Raw genomic sequence first — 24644 nt, 5'->3', positions numbered from 1 at the left:
TGAATTACCTGAGAAATCGACCTGAGGACTGACAGAACAACCTGCATATCTAGAGGGAAAGAAGAGGTCACATCGAGGAACATAGGAAGTGCAGAAACATAGTTTAGGTGAGAAACAGTTCAGGAAGCTGAAAGGGGCTTATTTTTGTGAGCTTTCCAATCAGCAGAGCTCAAGGACAGAAGTTTTAGAGGTTGGTGGGATTGCCTGGGATAGACACCTGAGGACACTGCCATACTCCTGGAGAGAAAACCCACAAGCAATCTGAGGGCACATGACACCATTGGAGGATCGCCTAAGGCATACACAGAGAGTGCATCTGTGAGAGCTGGTGTTCTTAGAGTCACCTCTCTAGGGACAAAAGAACTGGTGGGTGCCAATTCCCTTCTTCCCCCTCAGCATAGGCTCAGAAACACCTGCTAAGGGCAGCTAAACTGGACACTGGCTGTTTAGCCTGCTTAGTTCCAAATTCCATGCCCTTGCACTCTGATGCAACTGTCATTCTTGGTCAAGACTGCATGAGTCCCACTGTGGCGAAGCCCTCCCCCAGAAAACCAGCACCAGTCCCCACCACATGAGGTCCTTAAGGTTTAGAGTTTTAAGTCAGCAAACTTGGCTGGATAGAGCCCAAAGTGCACTCTGCAGCTCCATGCAGGCAAAAAAAACCTAGAAAAAGAGATCATGAAAATAATCTGAAAAACACCTGGGATGCATGAAGGGTAATTATTCACTCTTCTGAGAATGATTCCCTGAGAGGAACAGAGTACTCTCTCCAGGGACAAAGGAAATGGCCTCCCATCAACATAAAACAACTTCAGTAAACAGCACAATGCTAACACTGGCTGCCTAAACTATTTCCACCACATTCTGCCCCCTTGCAATTCTGCTGCTACTGCTTTGCTCTTTCCCCAGAAACCAACACAAACCCTCACATGTACCATGTCTACTGACCATAGAGTTCTACAAAGCTTCAGTTCTAGAGGAAATAGCATCAGATCTCTTTTAACAAACAGATCAGAGCACATCTAGTTAAAACTTATCATACTCTGGCCAAGGTCCAAACACTGTGCACTGCAGGCAAGGAGAACCTCTGCTGAGGACTAACAATAAAACAGTTAAAACATAGCAGCAGAGTGCACACAGCACACATCATAGACACTTCCTGAAGCATCAGGCCCTGGATACTATATAAGCTCTTCTTCATAAAGCCAATACTCTCAGGAGCAGGAAACATAATAGGCTTTTCTACCATACAGAATACAGAGACCTAAACAAAATGCCAAGATGGCGGAACTCATCCCAAAATAAAGAACAAGAAAAGGTAGTGGTCAAAGATCTAACTGAAAGTAATATGCCTGATCCAGAATTTAAAGCAATAGTGATAAGGACACTAGTTGAACTGGAGAAGCAAAATAAATAAATAAATAAATAAATAAATAAATAAATAAATAAATAAATAAAATTTAAATTAAAAAATTAAAAAAAACAACAAAGAACTGGAGAAGCATAGAAGACATCAGGGATACCCTTACTACAGACATAAAAGAGCTAAAAAAAAAAATCAGACCAAAATGAAAAATGATTTAAAACCAAATAGATGTAATGACTAAAAGGATAGAAGAGGCAAAGGAATGAATGAGTGATATAGAAGATAGATTTATGGAAAATAATGAAGCTGAAAAAAGAGAGAAAGAAGAATGCTAGATCATAAGAGTAGACTTAAGGAATTCAGTGACTCCGTCAGACATAACAACATTCATATCACAGGAGTCTCAGAGAAGGAAAGAGAAAAGAGAGTAGAAGGTTTATTGAAAGAAATAATAACTGAAAACTTCCCTAATCTAGGGAAGGAAACAAACATTCAAATCCAGGAGGCACAGAGAATTCCCATCAACATCAACAAAGCAAAGCATGCCAACATCAAGACATTTGTAGTTAAATTTGCAAAATATAGTGGTAAAGTCCCAAAAGCAAAATGACAAAGAAGTCCCTAACTTAAAAGGGAAGACCCATAAGGCTAGCAGCATACTTCTCCACAGAAATTTGGCAAGCCAGAAGAAAGTGGCATGATATAGTCAACATGCAGAAGGGGAAATTCCTACAGCCAACAGTACTCCATTCAGCAAGGCTATCATTCAGAATAGGAGAGATAAAGAGTTTCCCAGACAGGAAAAAACAAAAAAACAAAAGGAGTTTTTGACCAGTTTTTTCCAAGCTTTGCAGGAAATATTAAAGGATATTCTTTGGGAAGGAAAGACCAAAAGCAACAAAGACTAGAAAGGGCCAGAAAACATCACCAAAAATAGCAACTCTACAACAGAATGATATTAAATTCATATCTTTCAATATTCATTCTGAATGAATGGTCTAAATACTCCAATCATAAGACATAGGGTATCAGAACAGATTTAAAAGGAAAAAAAGCAAGATCCATCTAAATGCTGCTTTCAAGAGGTTCATTTTAGACCTAAAGACACCTGCAGATTGGAAATGAGGGAATGGAGAACTAACTACCATGTTAATGGACATTAAAAGAAAGCTTGAGTAGCCATACTTATATCAAACAAACTAGATTTTAAAACAAAGACTATAAAATTGGATAAAGAAGGTCATTATATCATAATAAAGGGATCTATCCATCAGGAAGATCTAAAAATTGTAAATATTTATGCCCCTAACTTGGGAGTACCCAAATATATAAATCAATTAACAATAACAAAGAATTCATGGATAATAATACAATAATAGTAGGGGACTTTAATACCCCACTCACAGCAATAGACAGATAATCTAAGCAGAAAATCAACAAGGAAACAATGGCTTAGAATGACACACTTAACCAGATGGACTTAAGAGTTATTTCCAGAACATTTCATACTAAAGCAGCAAAACACACCTTTTTTCAAGTGCACATGGGACATTCTCCAGAATAGATCACAAAATAGATTAAAAAAAATCAGGCAAAATCAATTACAAAAAGACTGAGATCATACAATGCATCTTTTCTGACATCAAAGCTATGAAATATGAAGTCAATCACAAGAAAAATCTGGAAAGACCACAAATACATGAAGGTCAAATAACATGCTACAAAGAATGAGCAGGTCAACCAGAAAATTAAAGAAGAAATTTTAAAATACATGAAAACAAATGAAAATGAAAATATAAAGGTCCATAACTTTTGGGATGCAGCAAAAGCAGTCATAAGAGGGAAGATGATTACAATACAGAGCCACCTCAAGAAGCAAGAAAATTGCAAATAAACAACCTAACCATACACCTAAAGGATCTAGGTAAAGAACAACAAATGAAGCCTAAATCCAGCAGAAGAAGGGAAATAATAAAGATTAGAGCAGAAATAAATTATATAGAAGCTAAAAGAACAGTAAAACAGATTAATGAAACCAGACATTGTTTTTTTTTTTGAAAAAATAAATAAAACTGACAAATCCCTAGCCAGACTTCTTAAAAACAATAAATAAAATCACAAAGGAGAGAGGAGAAATAACAACCAACACCACAGATATACAATCAATTATAAAAGAATATTATTAAAAATTATATGCCAACACATTGGCAATCTGAAAGAAATGGATACTTTCCTAGAAACATAAGCTTACCAAAAACTGAAACAGAAAGAAATGGAAAACTTGAACAGACCAAAAACCAGCAAAGGAATTTAATCAGTAATCAAAAATCTCCTAACAAACAGACGTCCAGGGCCATATGACTTCCCAGGGAAATTCCACCAAACATTTAAAGAAGAGTGAATATGATTATTCTCAAACTGTTCCAAAAAGGAGAAATGGAAGGAAAACTCATTCTACAAGGCCAGCATTACCTTGGTTCCAAAACCAAAGACACCACAGAAAGGAGAATTATAGACCAATATCCCTAATGAACATGGATGCAGAAATTCTCAACAAAATACTAGCTATTCAAATCCAACAGAACATTAAAAAAAAAATCATTCACCATGAACAACTAGGATTTACTCCTGGGCTGCAAGTGTGGTTCACTATTCCCAAGTCAATCAATGTGATACATGACATTAATAAAAGAATAGGAACCATATAATCTCAATAGATGCAGAAAAAGCATTTGACAAAATACAGCATGCATTCTTGATTAAAAGAAAAACCCTCAAAAAAATAAAAATAAAAGAAAAACCCTCAACAAAGTAGGGCTAGATGGAACATACCTGAACATCATAAAGGCCATATACAAAAGACCCACAGCTAATATCATCCTCAATGTGAAAAACAGAGCTTTTATCTATGGTCAGGAACAAGACAGAAATGTCCACTCTCATCATTGCTATTTAACCTAGTACTGGAAGTCCTAGCCTCAGCAATCCAAAAACAAAAAGAAATAAAAGATATCTAAATCAGCAAAGAAGAATACAGCAAAGAAGAAGTACTATTCTTCTTTGCAGAAGAGTAGAAAATCCAAAAGACTCCACCAAAAATTGCTAGAAATGATACATGAACTCAGCAGTCACAGGCTACAAAATCAACATGCAGAACTCTGTTGAATTTCTATACATCAATAATGAAGCCGCAGAAAGAGAAATCAAGAAATCAATCCCATTTACCACTTCATCAAAAACCATAAGACACCTAGGAGTAAACCTAACCAAAGAGGTAAAAGATCTGTACTCTGAAAATTATAGAACACTTATGAAAGAAATTGAAGATGACACAAAGAAGTGGCAAAACATCCCATGCTCATGGATTGGAAGAACAAACATTGTTAAAATGTGTATATTACCCAAAGCAATCTACACATTTGATGCAATCCCTAACAAAATATCACTAGCATTTTTCACAGAACAAACAATCCTAAAATTTGTATGGAACCACAACAGACTTGAATAGCCAAAACAATTTTGAAAAAGACAAGCAAACCTGGAGGCATCACGGTTCCAGATTTCAAGTTATATTACCAAGCTATAGTGACCAAAAGAGTATGGTACTAGCACAAAAAAACAGATACGGATCAATAGCACAGAACAGAAAACCCAGAAATGGACCCACAACTCTATGGTCAACTAATTTTTGAGGAAGCAGGAAAGAATGTCCCATAGAAAAAAAAAAGTCTCTTCAACAAACTGGACAGCAACATGCAGAAGAATGAAACCAGACCACTTCCTCTTGCCATACACAAAAATTAATTCAAAATGGATGGAAGATCTTCACATAAGACAGGAAACCATCAAAATCATACAGGGGAACACAGGTAGTAACCTCTTTGATATGGGCCAGAGCAACTTCTTACTAGATGTTTCCTGAGGCAAGGAAAAGAAAAGCAAAAATGAACTATTAGGATTTCATCAAATTAAAAGGCTTCTACGTGGGGAAGGAAACAAACAACAAAACTTAAAAGGCAACCTTTGGAACAGGAGAAGATATCTGCAAATAACATATCTGATAAAAGGTTAGTATCCAAAATCTATAAAGAATTTACCAGGGGATCCCTGGGTGGCGCAGCGGTTTAGCACCTGCCTTTGGCCCAGGGCGCGATCCTGGAGACCCGGGATCGAATCCCAGGTCGGGCTCCTGGCGCATGGAGCCTGCTTCTCCCTCTGCCTGTATCTCTGCCTCTCTCTCTCTCTCTGTATGACTGTCATAAATAAATACAAATTAAAAAAAAAGAATTTACCAAACGCAATACCCAGAAAACCAATAATCCAGTTAAGAAAGGTCAGAAGACACGAATAGACATTTTTCCAAAGAGGACATCCAGATAGCTAACATGCACATGAAAAGATGCTCAACATTACTCATCATCAGGGAAATGCAAATCAAAACTACAATGAGATATCTACTCATACCTGTGAGAATGGCTAAAATGAACAACACAGGAGACAACAGGTATTGGCAAGGATGTGGAGAAAGGAGAAACCCTCTTACACTGAAGACAGGGATGCAAACTGGTACAGCCACTCTGGAAAACAGTACAGAGATTCCTCAAAAAGCTAAAAATAGAACTACCCTTTGATCCAGCAGTTGCATTACTAGGTATTTACCCAAAGGATACAAAATACTGATTCAAAGGGATACACCTGATGTTTATAGCTGCGTTACCAACAATAGCCAAACTATGGGAAGAGACCAAATGTCCATCCATTGAAGAATGGATAAAGAAGATATGGTGTGTGTGTGTGTGTGTGCATGTGTGTGTAATATATGTATATAAAGAATGAGCATAAAGAATAAAATCATCAAAAAGAATGAAATCTTGCCATTTGCAACAACATGGATGGAGCCAGAGTATTATGCTAAATGAAATAAGTCACTCAGAGAACGACAAATACCAAATGATTTCACTCATATGTGGAATTCTTTTAAAGATTTATTCATTTATTATTTTAGAGATGGGGGAGAGGTAGAGGCAGAGGGAGAGAGAAAATCTCTAGCAGACTCCCACTGAGATCATGACCTGAACCAAAATCAAGAGTCAGGCGCTTAACTGACTGAGCCCCCATATGTCAAACTTAAGAAACAAAACAGGTAACAGGGAGAAAAAAAAAAGAGGGAGGCAAACCAGGAAACAGACTCAACTTTAGAAAAGAAACTGATGGTTATTAGAAGGTAGGTAGCAGGGGGATGGGTTAAATAGGTGGCAGATATTAAGGACAGCATTTGTTGTGATGAACACTGGATATTTTGTATAAGCGATATAAACTCTACACCTGAAACTAATATTACACTGTGATTTAAATAAAAACTGGAGGGCAGCCCCGGTGGCCCAGCGGTTTAGTGCCGCCTTCAGCCAAGGGTGTGATCCCAGAGATGCGGGATCAAGTCCCACATCAGGCTCCCTGCATAGAGCCAGCTTCTCCCTCTGGCTGTGTCTCTGCCTCTCTCTCTCTCTCTCTCTCTCTCTCTCTCTCTCATGAATAAATAAATAAAATCTTTAAAAAAATAAATAAAAATAAATAAATGAATGAATGAATAAAAATGAATTTAAATAAAAACTTGCAAAACATGTTAGTTGATCCATCCAGCTCAAACTTGTGTTATTCAAGGGTCAACTGGTTTATTATAAAAGCATATGATAAAGGACACAGATGAGCATCCAGATGGAACAAATTCATCGGGCAAGGTATGTGGTAAGTGGTACAGAGCCCCCATGCCTTCTCTAGGTTTGCCACTCAATCAGCACCTCCGTTAACCAACCCTGAAACTCCCTAAACCCCATGCTTCTGTGTTTTTATAAAAAGCTCGTTACATAGTCATGACTGATTTAATTATTGGTCATTAGCAACTGATTCAACCTCTAGCCTCTTCCAGGAGGTCAGGGGGTGGGACTGAAAATTAGAACCCTCTAAATACATAGGTGGTCCTCCTTGGCAATCAACCCTTACAGTCACCTTATTAACATAACATTTATCACTTCATCGTTTAGGAAATTTCAACAGTTTTAGGAGCTCTCTTACAAAAATAAGGACAAAGACCAAATATATATTTCTTATGAAACACAGTATCACAGAGTGCTACTGGCATTTTGGATAGAACAATGTGCAGGATTTTACTGCACACCGCACTATTTAGAATGCCTAGCCCTACCCACTTATTATCAGTGTCATCTCCTGGTCATTATGACACTAAAAATGCACCCTGGGAAAGGTGCTGCCTCAGGTGGACAGTCTTGTTCTAGACAATTGGATATAAGTGCGTGCACTTTAGGTAAAATAACATTAATAAGCACACGCTGAATTACAAGCCTCCAACTCGTTTACAACTATAAAATAAATGCAAGATTCCATCTGTCTCTGCCCACCTTTTCTGCTACCACTGGATTGACAGTGCCAATTGATGGTCATCAGTAGAAGCTGTTCAAAATAAAAATAGACTTCATTCCAGATAAATATTTGTAGAATCACAGTTTAATCTCTTTTATGTGTGCATATGCCATATTTTCAAAGTTCTCTCCTTTCTCTCCCACACTTTATTTCCTTAACAATAAAAATCACCTATATCTTCATAACATAATTCTTATGGCAAAAAAATATGTTTATACATGATTTGGCAACAGAATTAGCAAAATACTCTAAGAAAAAGAATAATTAACACATTTTGAAATAAAAATAGTTATAATGAAGAACCAATCATTGTCAATAGACTCTAAAAGCCTTAAACTTGTCCAGGAGCCTCCTTAAAATAATTTCTTTTGTCTCTATTAACCTCTAATACCCTAGTAATTTAATGTATTTTACCTTAACCTGAAGTAATGAGAAAGAAACAATTACTGAATGGCATATTTTACATTTTAATTAATTACTATCATTTTAATGATATCATTTTCATCTTTTTTAATGTAAAAGTATAAAAAATAAAGATACTGTTTGGGAAAATTGGGTAAAATTAATCATCTGTAAATTGAGGAGTTTCCACTAGACAATTTCTGAGTTAACTTCCTGTTCTACAATATGTTAACTCTATATTGTGTCTGTGGGGAAATGATGCGGTAGGCAACCTAAAAAATGAGCTTGGGCTAAAATCTACTTATGAGTTATAATCTCTGTAAGTATAAAAAATATATAGCATAACTACATCTATATTTGAGAATAAGTGATTATATATTAGTACTATTAAACACGAATAAGTATTCAACTCTATATCCAGTCACAAAGCTAATTGGCAAGCAACTATTCTTACACAAATGCACAAATGCATATGCATCATAATTGTGTTTGTCTTTTATAGTTCTAAATTCAGACATGCTTAAAAGCTTTTGTAAGAAATTACAAAAATAATTGGCCACATTAGAAAATTTAGTTGCAAACATGTAGCTTCCTGTTTGTTTGTTTATTTGAAATTTAGGAGAGCATACATTTCCTTTTAAACCATATTACTCTGTTTATTACTAAGTAAATTGAACTTTAAACATAAAAGCTGACTGATCATAAAGTACTTTGACAAAGACAAAAAATCTCCAAAGTACGGAATGTCAAACCAACAGAAGCTGCTTTAAAAATAATTAATTAATTAATTAAAGAAATTTTTAAATGATTAGCTCTCTACACAATTCTAAAAAAATAAAGGGGCACTTGGGTGGCTCAGTCAGTTAAACATCTGCCTTCAGCTCAGGTGATGATCCCAGGTCCTGAGATCCAGCCCCACATCAAACTCCCTGGGGGTCTGCTTCTCCCTCTCCCTCTGCCCCTGCCCTTAATGTTCTCTCTCTCTCAAATAAATAATATCTTTTTAGAGACGCCTAGATGGCATAGTGGTTGAGCGATGGGCTTCAACTCAGGGCATGATCCTAGAGTCCAGGTATGGAGTCCCAGAAAAGAGTCCCACATCGGGCTCCCTGCATGAAGCCTGCTTCTCCTCCCTTTCCCTCTCTCTGTGTGTGTCTCTCATGAATAAATAAATAAAGTCCTTAAAAATAAATAAATAAATAAATAAATAAATAAATAAATAAATAAATAAATAAAATATTCTAAATAAATAAATATCACACTATAAACATGTAGCTATCCTCCTAATCAACAGATAGAAAACCCATATATACTTTTAAAGCATCAAGAAGATACTTATTTCTACTACATATCAGAATGTAACTCAATTCAAAACATTGAACTCTATGCCTAATGTCTAAGGGGAGGAAGCAACAAAATAAACAAATCTGGTTTCCTGGAACATATAGTCTCCTAAGATGAAAAATCCTGTATCCAAGAATTTAGAATTCCAAAGTGACATCATTCCTCTTGTTTACACATTTTTTCTTTCACTTGTGATAAAAAAAATATTCCAGAATAACATACTAATATACTGCCTTTATTCTCAGAGAAGAAATATCAAACAGACACCGACTGACCGACCACATGCATTTGGACAGCAGTCACCACACAGTGGGGCTTCCTTTTTACAATTTACATATATACGGACACACAGGCATAAGGGTATAAAATGCAGTGAGAAGAGTTCTCATATGCCCAGGTATGGGACAAGAATAGCTCCAACAGCTAGAATTGAGCATAGGGTAGAGGCACATGGGAAATGGTAGAGAGAAGCAGCTGCCCCTCCATCCTCCCATCCTGGGCCAAAGAAAGGACAACTATAAGAAAGATTACATATATATGTAAATAAATATTTATATATATTTACATATATATTTATAACCATATAAATATATATGATTCAATATATAATCAAACCCTTGGTAGGTTATATATAAAATATATAAATACTATACATAAAATATATATAAATATATATTCAAAATATTAATAAAATATATTTGAAATATATTTAAATATTTACCATTTAAAATAATATATAATTATTTAATATATTTTAAATATATATTAAAATATTTTAAATTTTTAAATAAAATATATTTTAAATATATAAATATATAATAAAAATTTTAAATATATAATATAGATTTTATATATATTTTTAATATATAACATATATTTTAAGGAATAAAATATAGTAATTATACGCTATATAATATAGTAAATATTACATATTATATATAATATGTAATCAAACCCTTGGTAGGTTTCATGTTTGAAAATTTACGTATTATATATATAATATATAATCCAACCCTTGGTAGGTTTCATGTTCAAAAATTTCAATCCTTGAGTCATTTAATTCTTTCTTTTTTATTATAGGAGAAGAATATTTCATTGGTCATTTTTAACATAATAAATAAATAAATATGGAGGAATATGTTTTTCTTAAATCTCTTTGCAATTTTTTTAAAGATTTATTTATTTATGACAGACATAGAGAGAGAGAGAGTCAGAGACACAGGAGGATGGAGAAGCAGGCTCCATGCTGGGAGCCTGACGTGGGACTCGATCCCGGGACTCCAGAATCGCGCCCTGGGCCAAAGGCAGGTGCTAAACCGCTGAGCCACCCAGGGATTCCCTCTTTGCAATTTTTTGAAATGAATTGAAAGCTTTGTAATTCTGGAAGAATTCAATGTATATATTTCTGATAAACTGCATAAAGAAATCTCAGTGGGAAAAAGGACCTGACTTCCAAGTCATCATTCATTCGTTGTAATTTATTTTCTTACTCTAAAAAGATATTAATTTTTCATATCTATGTTCATATTTGTAATCATATGTATGTAATCTTTTTCTAAAATATAAGGCTAGAATCTAAACCTAAAACTAAGCAAAATATATACATAGGTACTCTAAAACATGCCGTGTCCCAGGCCCCTAGTGTACACCAATGCCTCAAAAGAAAACATCCAAGAAATTTACAGGATTTGGTGTCTACGAGAAGGCACAGTAAATGTGAGACTTAATAAAAGGAAGTCAGGCAGGACAACCAGACTGGGCTTGGAGCAGCTGATTGTCTGATGAAATACTACTCTTAGGAGGGATTTATCACACCTGGAAGATGAAGGCTGGTAAGACTTATGTAGAATGGATACTTTGGCAGATCCACATCTAAATAATTCAACCTCTCTTACTTTGATCACCCAAGGTAGGTGAAGAGAGGTCTAGAAACATGTTTAGGATTTTTTTGGTGTTTGTTTTTTATGTCTGGTTTAAAAAGCAAAAAGGGAAAAAGGCATTCAGCTCCAAAGCTTTAATTTGCTTTTTTATGTGTTAGCAAAGGGACCAGCATATAAAACAAACTCAACAGTTAAAAACTTGGATAAGTCTTTTTGAATAGCAATAATAATTTTTAAAAACCATTTATATAGCTCTATGTGCCAGACGATGTTTACTCTATGTATGTTATCTTATTTAATCATCTTAATAATAACTCTATAAAATAGGTGCTATTTTTATCTCCATTTTTAAAATAAGAAAACTGAAGTAAAGAGAAATTATGTAACCAATCCAAGGTCATACATTCAGTAAGTGGCTAATCCAGGATTCAAACAAGGTGACATGATTTGAGTGCATGCAGTTTATTCTTCACCCTGTGCTGAAAAGCACTGAGAGGGAAGAGGAGGCATAAGAGCATAGAAAAAATAAAAACCATTCTTGGGAAAAATCCAAGGAATATAAAAGAAGTATGTCCTCCTTCCTTTCTCTGAAAAAGAAGAAATGACAAGATTGATGAAGATACAGAAATACTTTAAAATCAGAAACACAAGAAAATTAAAAACACCAGAAACAACAAGTGTTGGCAAGGATGTAGAGAAAAAGAAACCCTCCTGCATTGTTGGTGGGAATGCAAACTGGTGCAGCCACTGTGGAAAACAATAGGGAGTTTCCTCAAAAAATTAAAAATAGAACCACCTATGATCCATTACACTACTGGGTATTTACCCAAAATATATAAAAACATTAATTCAAAGGGATACATGCACCCCTATACTTATTGCAACATTATTTACAATAGCCAAACTATGAAGCAGCCCAAATGTCCGTCAATAGATGAATGAATGAAGATGTGGTAATACACACACACACACAGTGGAATGTTATTAAACCATGAAAAAAAATAATGAAAACTTGCCATCTCAACAACATGGATGGAGTTTAAGAGTATAATGCCAAGAAAAATAAGTCAGAGAAGACAAATACCATATGATTTCACTTATATGTGGAATTTAGGAAACAAAATAAATTAACAAAGATAGAAAAAAAGAGAGAGAGACAATCCAAGAAACAGAGTCTTAACTGTAGAGAACAAACTGATGGTTACCAGAGGGGACATGGGTTGGGGAAGGAAATAGGTGATGGGGATTAAGAAGTATATTTATCATAGGGCAGCCCCAGTGGCGCAGTGGTTTAGCACCGCCTGCAGCCCGGGGTGTAATCCTGGAGACCTGGGATTGAGTCCCATGTTGGGCTCCCTGCATGGAGCCTGCTTCTCCCTCTGCCTGTGTCTCTGCCTCTCCTCTCTCTCTCTCTCTCTCTCTCTCTCTGTGTGTGTGTGTGTGTCTCTATGAATAAATAAATTTTAAAAAAAGTATATTTATCATAAACAAATAAGATGTGACTTACAGTTTATTTACTTAGAAGACCTTATTTATTCATGAGAGACACAGAAAGAGAGGCAGAGACATAAGCAGAAGAAGTAGGCTCCCCACGGGGAGCCTGATGTGGGACTTGATCCCAGGACCCCCAGACCATGCCCTGAGCTGAAGGGAGACGCTCAACCACTGAGCCACCCAGGCACCCCTAGAGACAGTTTAAAGTAGAGAAAGTCTGTACACTTAGGGCATTTTCTCAGTAGTCCCATTAGAGATGAGGCAAGGTCCTCTCTTACTAGAGGAAAATGGGAGAGTTAGGAAACTGATCTGTAAGAAACTAACAAGTTTTATAATTTCAAAAATCCAACCTGGGAAACAGAGTTGGCAAGACAATCATTTTTTTTTCAAATTCTATCTTCAAGGATCACATATCTTAGGAATCCTGAGCTTTGAGCCTTAATATTTCCTAATTCTTTGGCTCCAGTATTTTTCCAGTAATAGGTATCTCCTATGTGCTGCTAAAGCACTTATTTCACTCTGTCTTTGTGTTTTCAACCATTTAAAGCTTTCTTCACTTATGACTATTTTTCAAGTACTAGAAAGGGCCCAGCTAGGGATGAATTATGTTTGCTTCACTCTCAATTGTTTCCTTAAAATATAACATATATTCTGCCCCTTTCATCTGGAGAAATAACCTCCAGGTTTTCAAATATTTTTATATATGTGGTAAATCAAGTACCGATGGAGGGAACAATAGTTTACTACTATACTTTATCCATAAAACAAACATGTTTATATTCATTTGAATGCTAGAAAAAGAAATGCATGAGTAACTTGCCTGGATTGTAATCCTCTAATATGACACAATGCATTCAACTGGCCATAATCAATGTACTTAGACATTTTCAACCCTGAAAAAAAAAATCAATTAAAACTGAGTAATTTTCTATAATCTTATCAACCAAGATTGTAAATAGAGTTTAATTCCAAAGATTAATCATAATAAAAGAATTCAGTGACCATGGAAGTGAAGTATTATAGTCATTTTTTTAATTTAAAGATTATTTATTTATTGACAGAGAGGGTGGGGGATGGGGAGCGGCAGAGGCAAAGGGAGAAGCAGGCTCTCCGCTAACAGAGAGCCTGAAGCAAGGCTCAATCCCAGGACCCAGGCATCATGACCTGAGCCTAAGGCAGATGCTTGACCAACTGAGTCAGCCAGGTGCCCATCAGTCTTTGATATGCAAGCAGAACTGAATAAATAGGACTGATTAAATAATAGAACAAAAGAATGTAATTTTTTTCATTGATGTCAAATCTGGTCTGACATTGTTTTCCTGGAGTTTATATGTGTCATAAAATGTCCCTCCTCTTGAAGTAAGCTTTTCAGACTCCCCATTCTATACCTTTTGAATGTGAACTGACAATGTCATAACAATTCAGAGTTTTCTTGAAAACAGTCCCTGTCTGTCTTCTGTCTCTCTCTCCAGAATACTACTAATTTTTATTCGATCCCATACAGGCCCATCTTTGGCTAGCCCTTTTTCAGAGCACCTTCCAATATCTGGATTCAGTTTGCAATTCATCTGGAGTTAATGAGTAAGCAAATCACCAATATGGGAGCAGAAAGATAGTAAACATAGGCAAGAAGAAAACTAATTGCAATTCTCCTTCAGCACCAGAAAGAACTGATATCCTTCAAGGGAGATGAAAAGGAAAATAGAGTATTGAGTGCGATAAGCATCGTTACAATGATGGGCACTCACATCACAGGTCCTTTCCTTTCTCCAGGAGAATGCATGCTATTAGAAATGTTGTAAAACAGAAAGCAGTAATAAATACCAACATGCACATTATTCCTTCCCTTAGTGAAAAGGTATTGAAAAAAAACAGCAGCTTAATGTACTTCTAAACTTTTTAAAATGTATTTATTGACCACATCGAATAGAATTTGACATGCCAAAATTTATCAATTTTAATTTCAAATTATTGAATTACAAAACGACATTTCATTTAAGCCTTTTTTGATCTAAAATTAATCATCGATAACATATACTACATTTTAAACATGAAATTGAAATAAAAGAAATTGGGGGGATCCCTGGGTGGCGCAGCGGTTTGGCGCCTGCCTTTGGCCCAGGGCGCGATCCTGGAGACCCGGGATCGAGTCCCACGTCGGGCTCCCGGTGCATGGAGCCTGCTTCTCCCTCTGCCTATGTCTCTGCCTCTCTCTCTCTCTCTGTATGACTATCATAAATAAATAATAAAAAATAAATAAATAAATAAATAAATAAATAAATAAATAAATAAATGGAAAAAAGAAATTGGGACTCCTGGGTGGCTCAGTGGTTAGGCATCTGCCTTTGGCTCAGGGCGTGATCCCAGAGTCCCAGGATCGAGTCCCACATCAGGCTTTCTGCATAGCGCCTGCTTCTCCCTCTGCCTGTGTCTCAGCCTCTCTCTCTCTCTCTCTCTCATGAATAAAATATTTTTTAAAAATAAAAAATAAAAGAAATGTAAACAGAAAACTGGTTGCTATCCACCTAAACCATTACCATTTAATAAACCTGAAAACACTAATTACATGATTTAGGTATTCTCTTACCTATATTATTCAGTTAAGTCTTAAGAATCAAAAAATTACCTAATTGTATTGTAGCAACATATGGAATACCTATTTTAAATGAACCAAGTTATATATAGATTTTTATCAAAAATATTTATAAGTATACTCATATAATTCTAACATAAAATATTATATAAAATCTCAATTATAGTAGATTTTTAGATTGTTAGACTTAAAAAAACCTTCTATGAAGTATTGCTTTAGTCCAATCTAAAAACAGGATCAGAAATAGCCCTGATGTCTAGTATGGACAGAAAAAGGGGATGGTTGCCATAGATATTTTTTATAAAGTTCAAGGTTTGAGAAATCCTGGCTTAAAGGGGGGATTTTTAAGGTAAATATCTTCATCCTTCAGTTAAAGTAGCTTACAAAAAAAATCACAGGGTACATATTATAAGACTAAGAATTGCTAGCAAAGATAGAAAAATTGAGAAATCAACCTGCCTGAGAAAAGCTATAGCACTTGAGGGGTAAGGCTTTGTGCTAAACATGGCACAGCCAATTAAACTCAAAACCAGAATAGCCTATATATTAAGTACAGCCTCGAAGGACACTTTACAATTCACCAAAAAATTTCTTCGCTGATTTTCATTTCCAGGAGGTATTTGTGACAAGGGACTTTTTACATGAAGGATGTTGAACAACATAATGGATTTTGTCTTTAAAGCAGTTTCGTTAAAAGAAAAAAGCCAATAGATTTCAACATGAAATTGTAACCTTGTAGAGACCAGAAGTTGAGCTTTTCTGGTGATCAAATTTAATACCAGAATAAAGCCTAAGAAGTTCCAGAGGGACTAAGTTTACATTTATTTTCCAGTCTTGTTTTCCCTCATGAATATCTTAGCAGGGCTTTTGACAGTAGAGAGGGGGCTTACTGTTATAATGGGGGTGAAATCATGAATTTTGACCAGTTTGTTTGAAAGAAGATTAGAAGCTGATATAAAAAAAAAAGTAAAAAAGTAAAAAAGTAAAAAAGTTACAAAGTAAATCCTAAACTAGAAACAAAGAACAAGAAATTCAGGGCACAATTAAAAAAACAATTTTCTCTACAAATATAATGCTGACTATACATTATTAAAAGAGAGAAAATAAAATCCAATGTGTTATCTGAGTGATACATTAGTGATCTTTTGTTTATATGTGTTAATGTCTGTCCAGGAGTAGATATGTATTTTTGTATTTGTGCAGAGGAGTCAATTATGTATGCTTTTGTGGGAGTTATAAAAATTGTTAAAAATGAGTCTCGTGTTAAAATTAAACTATTTTCCCCAATAAACTTTCCCTTAAAAGGTGGATACCCCTTGCAAAAAGCTAAGAGGAAGCAATAGAATAAGTGAAGCCTTAGAAATATGTAAATGCAAAACCTCTATTTACTAGAAGATTAGGCTTATTGGAGTGGTTACTGAGCAGCACAAAAGAGATGGACAGCACAGCCAAGGAGAAAATGTGATGATGACCATGTGGAATTATCAGGGTATGGTTAGCTGGAAAACAGAAATCTAAGACCTCTTCAAATGCACTTGCAGGACACACTCTAATTACTCATCCAGTGATAAGTAGAACTTTGCTTAACACAATATTCAGAGCACAAAGAAGCAGTTCAGCAACAATAGCATCAGAAACATTATCAACACGTTTTTTTATGGTAAGAATGGCAGTACTTATACCAATAAGCAGGAGAATGCTAGCAAAGGATTAAAGTACAGAACATGGAGAAAATAAAGGATACATCAGACATACATCAGAATGACTAACTATGTAATAGGATAAGTCACCTGGTTCTATGCTTTTAAGTTTAGATTTGTGTTAATAATAGGGAATTAAACATACCTACGTTGATGATTAATAGTATTTGTTTCAGGCCACCTGGGTGGCACAGTTGGTTAAGCATTGAACTCTTGGTTTAGACTCAGGTCTTGATTCCAGGATCATGAGATCGAGCCCCACATTAGGCTCCATGCTCAGCATGGGGTCTGCTTAACTTTCTCCCTCTCCCTCTGCCCCTAGCCTGCTCTCTTCCTCTTTCTCTCAAATAAATAAATCTTTAAAAAAAATAGTATATTTGTATTTCAACTAATATTGCTTTCTAAAATACCAAAGTTAATTCTCCCTCAAAATAACATTAATTAAATGTGAGGAATCTGAAAAATGTCAGCTAAATAAACCATAAGGGGCAAAGGAATAGTCGAATCAAGGATTTCCAAAACTTAAAGATGACTTACAACATGGATAATTACACAAGTGGGTTTATATTGTCTGAGTGGGTTAATATGTTAAAATATACATATGTTAACTGAGAAGGGATGAGAAGAGGGGAATATTATGCAACAAATTATCAAAATAACTTCCCTTTATATCCAACATTTTTAGAAAAGTAATCTACATTCATCTTTATTTCCTCAACACAATTTTACTTCTTCACTCATTATAATTTATCTTCCACTTTCATTATTCATTAAGATTTGTTTCGTTTAGAGTCTAGGACATCCTGTAGTTGCCAGTCCAAAAACTTTTTTCAGTCTTCCTTGCACTAAACTCTGTGTGACATCTGACACTGGTGAAGCCTACCGACAAGGTTTCTATGACACTATTCTCTCCCTGCTTACTTCTTCCTCATTAGACTGCTCTACTGACTCATCTTCATTGTCCATGAATCCATTCTCAATCCCTCTATCTTCTCGATTTAGATTCTTTTTCTGTATGATTAGGATCCTTGAATCAATCTCTCCAGCATAGAACTCTGATCTGCTCTCCACTAATATTAACGTGAAAGTCATCCTTGAAAATCAAAATCAAGATAACAAAAACTTTACTTAAAATCTCTTTTACAGACACCTGGGTGACTCAGCAGGTGAGCGTCTGCATTTGGCTCAGGGTGTGATCCTGGAGTCCCAGAACTGAACCCCACATCGGGCTCCCTGCAGGGAGTCTGCTTCTCTCTCTGCCTATGTCTCTGCCTCTCTCTGTGTGTCTCTCATGAATAAATAAATAAAATATATTTTTAAAAAAAATCTCTTTCAAACTGCTTTCCCTCAAAAAAAATCTGGCCTTTCTCATCAACCTTAGGGTCCTAATTCTATACTCTCTCCTTCAGGACCAATGTGTTTTGAAGCCTGTCAATTCTACCTTTTTTGAAATGTATCCTAAATGTCTTTGAAATATGTCCTTTCCAATCCTAAGGCCAGGGCCACCAACTCTCTTATTGTGTGCACACTAAAAAGGAGTACCTTTCACATGCATGAAACATGTCAGTATTTTGTTTCAGACCCACTCTGAGTCTCAATTGCACTACTCATCTGCTCTATTCCAATAACCTCCTATCTATTCTCCCTGACTCAAACTTCTTCCTTTCCAACTGACCCTTCATATTACTATTACAGTATTTTTTAAAATTCCAATGTGATTACATAACTTTCTTGCTTTAATCCTTCCAATCCTCTACAGACTAAAGTTTAAATACCATGTACAAATACAATGCCTTTTATAATCATATCCAAATTAGCTTCTATGGCTTCATCAGACAACACCACCTATGTTCATTCCCCTTATCCATCCCCCTACACACACAGGTCCAAATGTCTTTCAATAGCACAAGTTCTGGTTATTCCATGAATATACTTTCCCCCTTCAATATGATATTCTCTTTGGTTCTTTCTCAACTTAAAAAAATCATCCATCCATTTAGATAGACCTCAGAAATCAACCTGTGACATGTTTAAAACTTCTTTTCCCTAGGAAAAAAAATAGTTGTATCTTCTATTATGCTCTTATAGTACCCTGAAAATAGTTACACTATAGCAACACTATCTTTCTTTAGAGCTTTTTCATTTATACCTAATGTTTCTTCCAACTTATCACTAACCCCTGATGGCAGGGTCCACTTCCTACTCATATACAAAACACAGGAATTTATCACAGTTCTTGGATCTAAGTAAATATGTGTCAAATTATAATGAATAAATAAGAAGAATATGGATCCAATATGTCGGGTGATGGTCAATTATATATAAGAAAATAAATCAAGGAAAAATAATGAAGGCAGAAAAAATGAAAATAAAGTTGTCTTTCAAAAATATGGCAAAGAATAAATCACCAAATGCTTTTAAAAACACATAAGGCACACATACATACACACACCCTTCCCCTGGCAGGTTATCATATTTAAAACATTTCACCTCTCTTCTACATAAGATTAAAGATCACAGGCAGCCCCGGTGGCTTAGCGGTCTGGCGCCGCCTTCAGCCCAGGGCGTGATCCTGGAGACCCGGGATTGACTCCCACATCTGGCTCCCTGCATGAAGCCTGCTTCTCCTTCTGTCTCTCTCTCTCTCTCTCTCTCTCTCAATCATAAATTAAAAAAAAATCTTTTTAAAAAATATTTTAAAAAAAGATTAAAGATCACATCAATGTCATTTGGGGGCATTAAAATCTCACCATGAGCAAAGAGCCCACTAAATAACATAGTGTAAAAAGAGGAAACAATTTTGATCTTCATTAAAACTGTTTACCAGACTCTTTTTTTTTATTTATTTATGACAGTCACAGAGAGAGAGAAAGAGGCAGAGACACAGGCAGAGGGAGAAGCAGGCTCCATGCACCGGGAGCCTGAAGTGGGATTCGATCCCGGGTCTCCAGGATCGCGCCCTGGGCCAAAGACCGGTGCCAAACCACTGCGCCACCCAGGGATCCCTGTTTACCAGACTCTTAAATATAGAGAACAAACTGAGGGCTCCTGGAAAGGCGGTGGGTGGGAAGATGGGCTAGATGGGTAATGGGTATTAAGGAGGGCATTAAGGAGGGAAGAGCAAAAACAGTTGATGAGAAAGTATTCAAAGTTAACATACAAGAAAATTTAGTCTGTCCACTATACCAGCTTACTCCCTACTGCTCTTTTTTTTTTCAAGCAAGTGATGAGCACTGGGTGTTATATGTAAGCAATGAATCATTCAATTCTACACCTGAAACTAATATTACATTGTATATTAACTAATTGGAATTTAAATAAAAATTTGAAAAAGGAAAAAATACTGAACATTTATCATATTTCCAAACTACAAACTGAAAAATAAAGCTAAACAGTGTAGTGTCAATAAACTATAAAAGACATAAAGAAGCTCATCTTGTTGGCAGAAATAAGCAGAGTTCTCTAAGGACGGTGGTATAGACCTAAAAAATACAACCAATGAAATATTACTTAAAATGGGAAGTTCTTGAGACTTAAACTAAAGAGAACCCAAAGCCCATGACATATATGGAATGTAGAGCTGAATAAGGATTCCACATATACCCATATTTTTTAAAGAATCAGGTTGTTGTAGTGGTAGGATGACAAATGTTAGGTGGCAATCAACACAGAAGCAGCTTGTCTCAGTCACTGAAGAGAAATAAATAGAGGCCAAATCAACAGCATAAGGACTACAGTCAATGATATTGTAATAGCAATGTAACAGGACAGATGGTAGCTACACTTGTGGTGAGCATAGCATACATAATGTATAAACTTGTCAAATCACTAAGTTGTACACCCAAAACTAATGTAACATTATGTGTCAACTATACTCAAATTTAAAATAGATGCCAAGTCACTACCAAGAAACCTTTGGAATATGAATTATGACAGTAGTAATCAGAGATATATCATTTAGGGAAGAGTGAAGAAGAGTTGATGAGAAAGTATTCAAAGTTAGCATACAAGAAAATTTAATCTGTCCAGTGTACCAGCTTACTCGCTACTGCTCTTTTTTTTCAAGCAAGTAATCTATTCAAAAAATAACCACTATTCAATAATCTGGATGCTAGGCAACATACCCTTATGGGAAATTGTGAAAGACAATGAGAAACAATTAAGTTATCAAATAAAAATTAAATAACATGCATCAGAAGAAATAGTGGGAGTGGGGAGAAAGCCCTCACCAATCATACATGCACGCACACACACACACATCCTTGGTGAAAGAAAAACAAAGAGCTACATGACATTAAATACAAATAAGGCAATAGAAAGAAATTACAAATAAACAGGCTATATTTAGGAAGAGAAACAAAATTCTGACAAAACTTACATTAGGAATAGCAAAAGTGGCACTATTTATGAAAATATAATCAGAACATAACAGCTAACACATTCAAATAGAGAAAAGAAAAAGAGATGATGATAAGCAAAGATAGAAAGTAGATACTAGGGATGCCTGGGTGGCTCAGCTGTTAAGCGTCTGCCATCAGCCCAGGGCATGAACCGGGGCTCTGGGATGGAGTCCCACATCGGGCTTCCTGAGGGGAGCCTGCTTCTCCCTCTGCCTGTGTCTCTGCCTCTCTCTCTCTGTCTCTCTCTGTCTCTCATGAATAAATAAAATTAGAAAAAAAAAAAGAAACCAGATACTATATGTGAAAACTTTTTCTGAATAAGAAAGCAGAAACAATGGCACAGGAAAAAAAATGCTCAAACATATAAGAACACTTTTCTCAAAGATATGAATATGAAGAATTAAATACCATGACCCAGAAAGAGAAAGAGGAAACATAATACATGATTTACAAAGAGACCAGATATTCTAGATGCTACATGATGAATAAGCAAATTTTACCATATTTTGAAGATAAACAATTATTTCAATCCCCAGCCAAAACTCTGTGTGGCCTTAATCTTCTCCATAACAAAGTCCTGGCAAACATTAAGACAAATCAGGAGGTGAGGGGTATATATAATGAATTTTATTCTCCAATAAAGGTAATAAATAACTATAAGACCTCAGAGAGTATAAAGAACCATAAGGCTTCTTTGAAAAATACAATGTGATACACATACAATTGAAGCTTAAATATTATGGACACTATTCTAATAAAGAGTAGGTATTGGGGATCCCTGCATGGCTCAGTGGTTTAGCGCCTGCCTTTGGCCCAGGGCTTGATCCTGGAGTTCCAGGATTGATTCCCACTTCGGGCTCCCTGCATGGAGCCTGCTTCTCCCTCTGCCTGTGTCTCTGTCACTCTCTCTCTGTATCTCATTAATAAATAAATTAAATATTTAAAAAAAAGAGTAGGTATTTTGTAAGTCTTAACACAAATAATAAATTCTTCATAAATTCTAATGAAGAGGGTATAAATAGTAATGAGTAACAACTTGAAAGTTTCAGCAGAGAAGTGAAAGTATAAAATATATTTGCACAAATACTCTCACATAGTAAATAATCAGTATTTACAGTTTTAAAATATTTTAAAATAATGGGACATTAATAATAATATTTGAAGGTATGAATGCAACTAGTCAAAGAGTAGACATTAATATCCTTACTAATCAAATTATGATATGAAGAGGGAAATTTTTCTCATTTAATCCTAGACTGTAAATATTCATCGTCTAAAGTCGATAAATGAAGAAGTACAGATTTAGGTACGGACTCTATTAAGTACTTTTGTGTTCCAAATTATATGGCATTAAAATTCATAAAGCAAAAGTTTCAGGAATAAATGGAGACAAAATAACTTCCATAGTAATTTTCTTTGCTTCTTACCTACAAATTAAGTAAAAACTGAATCACTGAGGATATAAATATAAATTACATAATTAATGATATATATTAAACACATATCAAATTTATTCTTAAATAAAAGAGCATATCAAACGTGAAACTATAAAATATTGAGAAGGCAAAAATACTGAATGTTTTCATGAACTTACTGTATATAACTAAAGTCTTTCTCCAGAGAAAATGCATTCCCCAAAATAGTTACATTACAAGAGAAAAAAATAAGAGAATGAAGTATTTTGTTTTGTTTTGTTTTTTAATTTATTTTTTATTGGTGTTCAATTTACCAACATACAGAATAACCCCCAGTGCCCGTCACCCATTTACTCCCACCCCCCGCCCTCCTCCCCTTCTACCACCCCTAGTCCATTTCCCAGAGTTAGGAGTCTTTATGTTCTGTCTCCCTTTCTGATATTTCCCACACATTTCTTCTCCCTTCCCTTATATTCCCCTTCACTATTATTCATATTCCCCAAATGAATGAGAACATACACTGTTTGTCCTTCTCCAATTGACTTACTTCACTCAGCATAATACCCTCCAGTTCCAACCACATTGAAGCAAATGGTGGGTATTTGTCATTTCTAATGGCTGAGTAATATTCCATTGTATGCATAAACCACATATTCTTTATCCACTCATCTTTCGATGGACACCGAGGGTCCTTCCACAGTTTGGCTATTGTGGACATTGCTGCTAGAAACATCGGGGTGCAGGTGTCCCGGCATTTCATTGCATCTGAATCTTTGGGGTAAATCCCTAACAGTGCAATTGCTGGGTCGTAGGGCAGGTCTGTTTTTAACTCTTTGAGGAACCTCCACACAGTTTTCCAGGGTGGCTGCACCAGTTCACATTCCCACCAACAGTGTAAGAGGGTTCCCTTTTCTCCGCATCCTCTCCAACATTTGTTGTTTCCTGCCTTGTTAATTTTCCCCATTCTCACTGGTGTGAGGTGGGATCTCATTGTGGTTTTGATTTGTATTTCCCTGATGGCAAGTGATGCAGAGCATTTTCTCATGTGCGTGTTGGTCATGTCTATGTCTTCCTCTGTGAGATTTCTCTTCATGTCTTTTGCCCATTTCATGATTGGATTGTTTGTTTCTTTGGTGTTGAGTTTAATAAGTTCTTTATAGATCTTGGAAACTAGCCCTTTATCTAATACGTCATTTGCAAATATGTTTTCCCATTCTGTAGGTTGTCTTTGAGTTTTGTTGACTGTATCCTTTGCTGTGCAAAAGCTTCTTATCTTGATGAGGTCCCAATAGTTCATTTTTGCTTTTCTTTCTTTTGCCTTCATGGATGTATCTTGCAAGAAGTTACTGTGGCCAAGTTCAAAAAGGGTGTTGCCTGTGTTCTCCTCTAGGATTTTGATGGAATCTTGTCTCACATTTAGATCTTGCATCCATTTTGAGTTTATCTTTGTGTCTGGTGCAAGAGAGTGGTCTAGTTTCATTCTTCTGCATGTGGATGTCCAATTTTCCCAGCACCATTTATTGAAGAGACTGTCTTTCTTCCAGTGGATAGTCTTTCCTCCTTTATCGAATATTAGTTGACCATAAACTTGAGGGTCCACTTCTGGTTCTCT

The 24644-nt window shown here is 35.7% G+C and overlaps 1 protein-coding gene across 1 annotated transcript in view; it reads right to left on the bottom strand.

Moving 5' to 3' along the window:
* The window catches only part of CNBD1 (cyclic nucleotide binding domain containing 1), a 362719-nt gene that overhangs the window by 314609 nt on the left and 23466 nt on the right, over positions 1-24644 (bottom strand). Inside the window, exon 2 of the mRNA XM_055303353.1 lies at positions 13745-13817. Coding sequence (XP_055159328.1) covers positions 13745-13817 — 73 coding nt within the window. The remainder of the gene's footprint in view (positions 1-13744; positions 13818-24644) is intronic.

This window comes from Nyctereutes procyonoides, unplaced genomic scaffold (assembly GCF_905146905.1).
Source record: "Nyctereutes procyonoides isolate TBG_1078 unplaced genomic scaffold, NYPRO_anot_genome, whole genome shotgun sequence".
Lineage (NCBI taxonomy): Eukaryota > Metazoa > Chordata > Mammalia > Carnivora > Canidae > Nyctereutes > Nyctereutes procyonoides.
Note: the sequence above shows the minus strand (reverse complement) of the source record. Positions and strands in the feature narration are given on the sequence as shown.